This window comes from Melopsittacus undulatus, chromosome 2, assembly GCF_012275295.1.
Source record: "Melopsittacus undulatus isolate bMelUnd1 chromosome 2, bMelUnd1.mat.Z, whole genome shotgun sequence".
NCBI lineage: Eukaryota > Metazoa > Chordata > Aves > Psittaciformes > Psittaculidae > Melopsittacus > Melopsittacus undulatus.
In genome coordinates, this window is record NC_047528.1 from 98,035,541 (window position 1) to 98,047,104 (window position 11,564).

General features: G+C 38.9%; 1 protein-coding gene across 1 annotated transcript in view; it reads right to left on the reverse strand.

Moving 5' to 3' along the window:
* NCAM2 (neural cell adhesion molecule 2) overlaps positions 1–10,174 on the reverse strand; it is a gene marked incomplete at its 5' end in the record, with an annotated part of 131,722 nt that extends 121,548 nt beyond the window's left edge. Inside the window, 4 exons of the mRNA XM_005151624.4 lie at positions 745–951; positions 1,741–1,815; positions 8,152–8,171; positions 10,146–10,174. Coding sequence (XP_005151681.2) covers positions 745–951; positions 1,741–1,815; positions 8,152–8,171; positions 10,146–10,174 — 331 coding nt within the window. The remainder of the gene's footprint in view (positions 1–744; positions 952–1,740; positions 1,816–8,151; positions 8,172–10,145) is intronic.
* Between the last annotated feature and the right edge of the window lie 1,390 nt (positions 10,175–11,564).

Sequence of the window (11,564 nt, forward strand, 5' to 3'; positions counted from 1 at the left end):
TCCAAAGAAATTGGAGAATAATTCAGGTGAAAGGCTGCTAGCAATGGCCTACTCTTTCACCAACAAAATCGTGCCTTCTATCTTCACTATATACTATTTTAATGCACTGCTTTTGATTGATCTAAAGAATACAGTGCAATGTAAAGTCATTTAACTAATCTGAAGAACAACCCACAGCCAAACAAAAAAAACTCTCAGAAAATCTCTTGCCACAATAAAATGTACTTATTTTTCAAATATACTCCTCAATTACTTATTTGCATTTGAAATGCATTTTGGATATCACCGTAAGCTTCAACTCCTTATGGAAAAATGCCATTGTAAGGCCAAGAATAGGAAAAGACTGACATAAAAAACCCTAATGCAGTCTAAAATCCACCTTTTAATGATATATGTTGCACTTCCTGCTCTTTTACTTATGCACGTATTTATAGCATTTTGTAGATATTTTTGTAATTAAGAATTAGGTTCATATAACTTTTTCTCATACTTCCTGTTTTCCATAAGGGACATACAGTGCACTCTCATAAGATAGCATCCTAAGGAAAAGTGATCTATAATATTATAAAGTAGCCATTCATTTCATTTAAGTCTTTGTTGTAGTATCTACTAACTAATCTGCAGGAGATACAATTACTTGGAAGATAAGGTTCAGAGCCTAGAAAGATATTTTGTATAGGCTTTACTTTTTCAATAGCAGTGGCTTTTAAAACATAGTCTTTCATTTGATAATATTTTACTTACGATATATTTCCAAAACAACAGTAGCTTCTTGAGTTTGTCCTTTAGAATCTGATGCTTGACATCGATATATACCAGCATCTTCTATATCTGCATTGTAAATGGTTAGACGTGATCGAACACCTTCTTTCTGAACAACCACTCTTTGACTAGAAACAATCTTCTCTCCTTGTGGATTGTACCAATCTATGTTGTCAGGCTCACCAATGGCTACAAACAAAATCAAAAAACAATCAAACATTAGAAGTTCAGATAGACATGCTTACCAAATGCACAATGTCTATGCAATGTCAGAGAACTGCTAAATTCTGAGAGTTGTGAGAAAGTCTGTAGAAAGACAAGCAAGGCAAAACTGCAGGAAGATGTCTTATTGTTGAGACTAGTAGCTCAAGGATTCAAGAGGGAAAAAAACAGAAAGATATAAAGTCTTAAAAGAAAGAAACAAGTCATTCAGCAGCCACTGGATCAACAGATAAAGTCATTAGTCAGTTTCATTGTTAACATAGTCAGGCCATGTGTCATTGTCAATGGAAGATGGCAACTCAGCAACATCAAGGATCCATACCAGCAGCTGCAAATGCAAACCCTTCTCCTGGCTAATTCCATGGCTTAATGGAAAAAACTTTTTGGGTGCCTCATTAGGTTGGAGAGGATAGTAAAGCTTAGCCAAGTAGCTTATTTAACTCCTTAGACAAGTGAAACTATTTTAACTAAAGAAGCATCCTAAAATATATAAACTACCTGTATTCATACAGACAATTCAACCTGAGTTATTCAGTCTGTAAGAAATAGTTTCTAGACCAGAAACCAATGAAGCCAATGAAGATCTACTATTTATCACAATTTTCACAAGTCACTGTGAATATACAAAAATACATTAACTTAATACTGTGACTCAATTAATACAGTTTCAAATTATGTACCCTAACTATGCTATGATTCTATGTAGAAGGTTCAAAACACAAAAAAAAAAAACCTACAAGAAAAGTTAATACATACCTGTGCATGTGAAGAACTTGGATTCACCCACACTGAGCTCAACTTTGCTAAGTGAAATTGTAACTTGAAGTAGAGCTGAAAAATATAAAGTAGGTTATGAATACATTTTGCCATTTATCAGTTAAAATTTTATATTTTCAGGTTTTGCATTTTCTGTTTCTGTATTATAGAACCTGTGCAACAAATTTGAAAAATTTCAGCTAAGACTGTATCTTCTGAGCTGGAGTATATATAGAGGTGGAAAAAACAATCAAAATATAGAAAAGATGTTACATGAAAGATAACAGCCTCAAATACTAAAACTTATGACAAAAAAATAGTAGAAAGGATTGAAAGTCACATAAATCAAAACCTCAGTGTGTATCTGAAGTTTTAAAAAATACTGTTTCAAGAATCTGAGGTTTTCAGTCTTGAAATGCAATAATTATGGTTTATATTCTGTGTATGTGGAAATATTTCACCTTGTTGAAAACTGCAAAACAAACATTGAGTATACAGTATATACTCAATGTCCCAAGCATAATTGGTATAAAAGTACAAAAGGACAAACATCTCTAGAGGTGAGAAGTACTACATTCCAAACCCTGCCCTCCATAAGAAAACAGCTAAGAAGAAAATACCCAAAAAGCCCCCAGGAACACATCATATTTCAGGCAAAAGTAAATGCCTGTGTGTACTCTGTTTGCTAATGTCAAAACCTGTCAGTCCATAAAGACCATCAGGAAGAAGACATGACTACCTAAAGGTGACGAAGAAACTGAAGTGGACTGTAAAAATGTTGAACATAATACCAGAGCACATACTAGTACCATTTTCTTTGCAATAGCAAAGAAGACAGTGACAGCTACTTTGGAATACAAGCATAGCACTGACAAGAAAAAGACTCTGATCATTCTCATCTATAGCCTTTACGCCCATGGTATCAGAAGAAAGGCTATACTTCAGAATAGGAAAGCAAATGCATTTCAGACAAAGTTTTATGTTTTTCTTAAAAAGCATCAAGCAGTAATAAACCACGTAGGAGGCTACTCAAAGCCTCATTTCTTTATTTACCTGTGAGTCTAAGCTCCATTTTAATCTCAGGACATAAAACTGTCTGGTTGGAAACTAAGGTACTAATCAATCTAGTGGTTGTAGAATTTCAAGAGATTAGAGCCCAGACACTTATTTCAAATCACAGACTCATTTTTAGGTCCTGTGCCACCACTTGTCTGTATTTTTTTATAAAGTTTGTAGTCTTGTAGAGTTACTTCAGAAATATGTATGCCAGCATTTCAGCAGTATTGCTTCAAGGACAATTTCATTGCTTAGTTCTAATTAGTAAGTGATGTTGAATTGAATAAAAGTAATAGATTAAGTAAAAAATGTCAGGTAGAATGTAAGGAACTGCATGATGAGAGGTGAAAAGTTAGAAAAATACATTTTCCTCATCAATGAAATAGGTATTTGAGTCTGTAAAACACAGTTTTGGCAAACGGCTGAACTCCACTTAAAATTCTTAATATAAGTACAATTATAAACTCTGTGGAGACATGCTAGCTACATCTCTGAAACCAAAAGGAAATAATATTTTCTACATATGATACTTTAATATTTACAAGATAGAAAAATATAAGACCATGTGCTCATTTTCCCCAGCTCTGCTTCATGTAAATAGAGCAAACCAGAAAGGAAAATATTGCCCAAGTGATTAATCCAGCAATCTGTGCTTATTAAGTAGTCAGGCAAATAGTTCGGTATTTTGCTAGAAGGCTCACTCATCACTTACTGAAAATAAAATATTGCAAAGAGACAACCCATCCAGAGAGTTTTATATTACTTCCAAATTTATTATAAGTAGAACTATGTGGGTGCATTAGAGCGCTATAAGCTCTGATGAAGATGGCATGCAACGTATGCACAATTCAAGTTACTGCTGTACACTAACAGCTAATGGATTAATATAGAAGGGAGCTGTTTGTACAGACTGGTCAGAAGGTTTTTGAACATACAGGTGAATACTTATCAGGTCAGCAAAGATGTTAAAAAAAATTCAAGTCAGTAGAGGCTCTGTCTAGCTATGTTAAAATAAGTCCAGAAATTGACAGTATCTTCTTGACAGATGTGACAAAATACTCCCATGTTTCATAACTAGCCGCAAAGAATAAATAAATAAAAAATCAAGAAATAAAAGGCAAGATCTAGAAGATGTCTTCAGGTACACTGGAGTGTAATGCTACTGTAGTATAGCTGTTCTGGAAAAAAGTAAAGTCAGTCAGGGCTTCATTTAGTCTTCAGTACATGTTCAGTTTTGTAGCAAAAAAAAAAAAAAAAAACAAAAACCCAAACACTATTAGCACTAGGGGGTACAAGCAATCCCTTCCCTTTTGATCATAGTCATTATTAAAGAATTATTATCAACTGTACCATACTACGCAGATTCTGTTGAATTATTCCTTAATGGGTTTAAAAATTACTTAGGAAGATAAGTAAGAGCAGTAATAAGAGGTCTATTTGTTCTATTAAACATGGAGACAGATGACTATTCATAAGGCCTAATATGCAGTAGACTTAATTGATTTCAGCACCATTTGCAGGAGTATCCTTTCACATTCAGATCAATAGGTCTGAATGCATTTTTTGAATTTACTGTTGAGCAAAGAGACAGCACTCTGCTATGGATGTGTCTTCTAAATATGTTGGGCTGCAAACCCATTGAAAGGGAGAGGATAATGTGAAGGCAGTAAATAGGAAAGGCACAGCTATGAAGACAAAACAAAGCCTAGCCTGGTATCAACATGGAACAAAGGAGAGGAGCAATAGCTGCGGAGGCTAATTTTGATGGCTTTGGCAGTGGCTTCTAGGAAAAACAAGCAGACTGCAAGACATAGCTGAGGACTGTATTCTTTTTGAAGGTCCTAATTCAGTTTTCTGACTACAGTTACACCCTAAGCTATTAGTATGCTTTGACTTCAGGTAGTAATTAAACTTACTTGGGTGATGTGTTTTTTCTTTCAGTAAATGATTATGAAAGTATTTAATATTTAATATGCTTAGAAAACTTGGCTTCATTCTTTTGTGCGTATGAAGAAATTAGTACATTTTTAGTTGGTATCAAATTCAACCCCAGAACAAACATTCACCCAGTTAGTCCTTTCCTCCTTTATTATGCAGGCTTCTGAGAATACTCTGCTTAAATCCACTGACTCTCAGATAAAAGCAAATGAGCTTTGAATGAAAATTAACACTAATATGATCCTTGCAGAAATGTATTCTCCTTCAAATATCTAAGATTTTCTAGTTTAAATATATTTGAAACACCAAAACCAGTGCTTTGTTTTCTTTTATAACACTATACTTCACATCCATTTGGACTGCTAAGCTGAAATGAAAAAAAAAAAGAAATTATTAAATGTACACTGAACTTGTTAAGTAGCAGACAATTTAAGGGCATTTTCCTTTAGGGAAAATGCTTTTTTCAGTCCTTTTTAAAAAAATCTCAAATATTTAACATGTTTCAACTATTAAATTAGTAAATTCAGAAATACAAAACCATTATATAATCCATAAAGTTACAGTTCTTTAAGAGAAAGTCTGACTTGAGCTGCTTCAATGAGTAATCTAACAATGGGGAGCCATCCAGCTCTGCCCTAAAGAACTCCATTAAAACAACAGTACAAAATAGAACCGAATTAAAGTCTGTTAAGCTCTTTGCACTCAAGAGACAGAATCAACAAATAGAAATAATGTTCATAGACATCTTAAGTCACCTAAGGTACTCTTTCTTCATATAGACAATGAAGAAGACTTGAACACTATAGACCTTTTGAAGAAGGAACAGCATGCAGTCAGATGTTACAGAAAAGAACCATTAAAACTAATGGCATCATTACTAAAATGATCATCATTAAACAGCAAACCTTCAACAAAAGGTTGAACAAAAGCAAAAAATGCTAGAAAAAATAAGATTTATATCACGTAGTGACACGTTTATATCTAAGTGAACTGTCTATGGGGAAGAAATCCTCTCATCTGCATACCCAATGAAAAGGAAATAATGTTCTCATTGAGTTTGTTAAGACTGTGTCACTCAGTGTTTTAAAACACCTTATACACTTGTAATTCTTCAGGAACAAAAAATAATGCTAAAGATTTATTTTTCTTTTTTACTCTGTGTGTTGAAACCTAGAGTAAATATTTAATCCACACAGCCTATTCAATTGTAATGCACTCCAAATTTTATCATTTAAATGTACTTTTATGTTCTTCTCAATTTGTTTTAGCAGTTTAAAAAGCCATATATAGTTGTTTTTTTCTTTGATTCAGTCAGCATTCTAATACCCTGTAAGCACTATAACCTTGGGGTTTTTTCTTATGAATAAAGATATATTAAGTGGTGTAATCATAGCCTGTCTTGTTTTGTAGAAATATCTGAATGACTAATGGCATCTGCAAAGCCAAAGCCTAAGAACTTAAAATCTAGGGAGGATGGTTGTATTTCAGCTCTGTAGTGGGCAGGCTACTGCTAAATCGTAACATATCACTTCTCTAGGGTGTGACAGCACTGAAAGATATTTGTTACATTCTTAATTGCTTGACATCGAGCTTCATAATTAATTAAGTAGTCCAGTATAACTGAACTTTCCATTTCATCACATTAGCATTAATTTGGATTTGTCAATTGGAAACACAAGGCTGATACAGTTCTAAGGTTTTAGTTGAATCATTGTGGATTCTTTATTGAATTTCTATCTTATAGAACACAGAGTGGTTTATTTTTAGGTAGACAAAACAGTCTTTGTGTCATCATGAATTCATTTCCTACATCTGTTGAAGTGTCATTTTCCATGATGGGAAGAGCCAGAAGTCACACAAAGTTCAAACTGCCTTCTGAGGCATAACAGATGTTACAGGGGTGAAATGCATAATACAAGATAACCAACACGATCCAGCTTTGTGCAACAATGGTCATATACTGACGGCACAGTCAGAAAATCCTGTTTAATACTCTTTTCTATGACACCTGCAGAAGAAACAGTGAAACAGGACACTGCTGAAACAAAGCCTGCCTGTTGCAACGTTATTCTCGTCTTATCTCAAACAGATGTTACACACTACTGTCCTCTCCCTCCCCCCACATTAAGGAAACTATATTTTAGAAAAAAAACATAAATGCAAAATTGTGAGTTTTATTAAGATTTCCCAGCAGACCAATATTGGGAGCTCAATTCTCTCAAAATTTAAGAGATGGAATAATGACGTAAATATTCAAATATAGATCTAGAAGCTCAAACCTTATTCAGATATTCTAAAAAATATTTCATCAATATTTAATCCTGATGTAAATTTGTAATCATGACTTAGAAGCTTATCTCCAAAATCAAGATTAAGCTACATCCAATAAAAAAAATAATGGAGATATCTAATTTTGTTTACTTGGAAGTCTGTTTTTTGTCAGGAAAGATTTTCTGTAAGTAAAAGGCATGACTTTTGAAGACTTTAGCTGTGAAATGTATTCTGACAGACATGACATGATGCAGATATGTAATTCTATTTAAGTTATCTTAGCTAAATTTAGTAGATCTTCTTATTATGAATGAATAGCATAGTGAAGTTTAAAATTCATCACTTAACAGAATATAACATTATTTTAACTGTAAAGAAACATACCGGGGAATTTTTATCATACACTGATCTCATACATAAATAATTAGGTATGTAGGTAATAAATAATATAGAATAGTATGATTATATTTATCAAAGCTTAACACCACCTTAACAGTATCTCACAATGAAAATGTTTGGGTTTGTTTGGGTTTTTTTCAACAATAAACAGAAAGAACTATTTCAAGACCTTATAAATTTTAAGAAACATGCTTCCTAAGCTTAAAATTACACAGCGAATTCTTAACTTCAAAATTTCTCCTAAACCCAAGACAGAATATCGAAAACACACAGAAGTACCTTAATAAACCTGAAAAAGTCAGACCTTAATCTTCAAAGTAACAGTTTTTCAGTAACAGCAAACTACAATGAGCAATGTAGAGTAAGTGGAAGGGCAGGCACATGCTTGGTGGGTGGGTTTATTTTATATTCAATCTTAAAACTCTTTTCCTAAGTAACAAGTCATTTGTTGAGGTGAGTAGCTCGAGAGAGGACGCTTTCAGCACGAGTGGGGGAGGGAAGGTCATAGTGCAGGAGCCTCAACTCAGAGCAGCAAGAGCCACTGAGGGAGCCTCAAATCCTCGACAGGACTTGCCCAGGAGCCAGCAGCTCAGCTGACGGGAGCAGGGACTGAGAGGGGGCGGAGCCAGGAGAAGCAGCACCAGCCCTGACTGGGTAAACACCTGCCCCAGGGAGCACGGTGAACAGGGAGGGTCGAGGCAGTTTGTGCGGGCAGGCGATCAGGATGGTGAGCACTCGCCTTATGACCAGGGCCTGCTCTGGGAATTCTGCTCTGGCTGTTACCCCGGTGGTGTCCAGCGTAGGCACACAGCCAGAGCCGATGAGAAGGGAGGCTGCAGTGCAGAGCTTGGGGTGTAGAGAACGCCTGCCACTGACCTTGGGAGGGGAGGGTGCACAATGGACAGGCCTGTGCTCGCTGCTTCCTGGTGGAGGTCCTGCAGCAGGGGCTGAGCTGCGGGATGCTATTAACAAGCTGTAAGATGTCAGGGAAGCCAAGAGGAAGCAAGACTGCTTGCTCCAGGCTCAAACTGTGCAGGGGCCTCAAGCATCCACTGTAGCTCATGGAGGAAAGAAGGAGGCCGTTAACCCGGGAAGCTGGGAAACATCAGAAAAAAAAAAAAGAAAAACCAACAAAAAAGGGGGGAAGAGAATGATTAAAAGCAAGGGGCTTTCTTCTAAATCTGTTGCCCCCACCCACAACCACTTTGCTGTCCTGCAGGGCCTGATGAGGAAAGGTACTTGCATCAGAAACAACCAGCTGATGCACTGCTTAAGATCTCTACTGGTGCTAGCAGGAAAAAGCTTCAGGTTGTAGTAGCAGGGGACTCTACTTCCAAAGGCACAGAAGTACCCACCTGTCAGCCCGACCCAGTCTCAAGGGAGGTGTGTTGTCTACAAGGGGTACAGATCAGGGATGTTGCAGAGAGGCTGCCTGCTCTAGTAAGTCCCACTATTACCCACTTCTAGTGATACATGGGGGTGCTAGTGATATAGATAGCAGTAGCCGGGAGAACATTAAAGAAGGACTATAGAGCCCTGGGAGAGGTAGTTAGGGGCTCTGGAGTTCAGACTTTTTGTCAATTCTCCAGGATACAGGGTAGGACACTGAAAAAGCTAGGTGGATTGGTCAGGTTAATAAATGCTTAGAAGAGTGGTACCATAGTCAGGGGTTTGGGTGTCTTGAACATGGGACCCAAGTTATTAGACCAGGCCTACTGGGGGCTGGTGGAGCTGCTCTGATAAAGAAGGGGAGGAGCGGTTTTGGTAGGAGGCTTGCCAAACTGGTCAAGGATGCTTTAAAGTAGATGTGCTGGGGGAAGGGCCATCGTTCCATTCCAACAAATCCAGTCAGTTGCCAGCACCTATAATAAATGCTTGGAGCAATGTAGAGATACTCCAGCTGCCCCAGCCAATGAGCTGGCTTCATTTGGAGCTTGGGTCAGATGCCTCTAGACAAACACCCATAGCATGGGGAACAAACAAGAGGAATTAGAGATGTGGGCACATCTACGGGGGTATGATATAGTAGGCATCACAGAAACATGGTGGGATGGCTCCTTTGACTGGAGTGTTGGAATAGAAGGCTACAAGCTTTTTAGACAAGACAGGCCTGGCAGGCAGGGAGGGGGAGTTCCTATTTATGTTATGGACATGCTGGAGAGTCTGTCTGGGGAACAGGTGATCAGTCAAAAGAGAGTTTGTGGGTCACGGAGAACAGCAATGGGAGACATTATTGCGGGGATCTGTTACAGACGCCTGATCAAAAGGACTCTGTGGATGAAGCATTCCATAGACAGATAGGAACAGCCTCACTCTCGCAGGCACTTGTTCTCATGGGGGACTTCAACCACTCTGATACCTGCTGGAGTGATGGTACGGCTCGACACAAGCAATCCAGGAAGTTCCTTGATTGTGTGGAAGACAACTTCCGCCTGCAAGTAATAGCAGAGCCGACAAAGAGAGGTGCCCTGCTTGACCTCGTGCTCACCAACAGGGAAGGGCTCATTGGAAATGTGATGCTCCATGGCAGCCTTGGTTGCAGCAATCATGAGATGGTCAAATTTGAGATCCCCAGGACAGTGGGAAGAGTGTGCAGCAAAATTACTGCCCTGGACTTCAGCAGAGCAGACTTTGGCCTCTAGGAACCTGCTTAGTAAGGTTCCATGGGATGTAGCCCTAGAGGGCCCAAGACTGTTGGTTGATATTCAGAGGTCACCTGCTACAAGCTCAGGGAGTGTCGCATCCCAAGTAGAAAGAAGTGCAGCAGGAGGGCCAGGAGACCTCCTTGGATAGATAAGGAGCTGCTGAGGAAAATTAAAAGGAGAAAAGAGGCTTATAAAAGGTGGAAGCAAGAACAGGTGACCTGGGAAGAATAAAGGGATGTTGTCCAAGAAGCTAGGGATCAGGCTAGGAAAGATAAGGCCCAGTTAGAACTAAACTTGTCTAGGGATGTTAAGGATAACAGGAAGGGATTCTATACGTACATAGCTCTGGAAGCTATCAGCAGAACTGGCTACCCTGGATTTGGAGAAGGCTGGGGTTCTTAATGACTTCTTTACCTCGGTCTTCACTGGCAAAGGCTCTGACCACACCAACCAAGTCTTAGAAGGCAGACACAGGGACTGGGAGAATGAAGACCCTAGGTCCACTGTACAAGAGGATCTATTCTGAGACCATCTTAAGAACCTGAATGTACACAAGTCTATTGGACCTGATGAAATCCACCCGCAGGGCCTGAAAGAGCTGGAGAATGAAGTTGCTAAGCCACTGGCCATCATATATGAAACATCATGGTAGTCAGGTGAAGTTCCTGACAACTGGAAAAAGGGAAATATAACCCCCATTTTCAAGAAGGGGAAAATGTATGACCCAGGGAGCTAAAGACCAGTCAGTCTCACCTCTGTGCCTGGCAAAATCTGGGAGCAGATTCTCCTGGAAAGCATGCTAAGGCACATGAAAAACAACAAGGTGCTTGGTGACAGCCAGCATGGCTTCACTAAGGGGAAATCCTGCCTGACCAATTTGGTAGCCTTCTATGATGGGGCTATGGAACTGATGGACAGAGGTAGAGCAGTTGACATCATCTACCTGGACATGTGTAAAGTGTTCGACACTGTTCTGCATGACATCTTTGTTTCTAAATTGGAGAGACATCAGTTTGATAGGTGGACCACTCGGTGGACAAAGAACTGGCTGGATGGCCTCATACAAAGAGTTGTGGTCAATGGCTCAATGTCTGGCTGGAGACCAGTGACGAGTGGTGTCCCTCAGGGATCAGTGTTGGGACCTGTCTTATTCAACATCTTTGTCAGTGACATGGACAGTGGGATTGAGTGCGCCCTCAGCAAGTTTGCCAATGACACCAAGCTGTGTGGTTCTGCTGATGCACTGGAGGGAAGGAATGCCATTCAGAGGGACCTTAAAACGCTTTGTGAGTGGGGCTGATGCCAGCCTTATGAAGTTTAACCATGTCAAGTGCAAGGTCCTACACCTGGGTCGGAGCAATCCCAGGCACAGCTACAGGTTGGGCAGAGAAGAGATTTAGAGCAGCCCTGAGGAGAAGGACTTGGGGGTGTTGGCTGATGAGAAACTCAACATGAGCCAGCTTCAGTGTGCACTCACAACCCAGAATGCTAACTGTATCCTGGGCTTCATCAAAA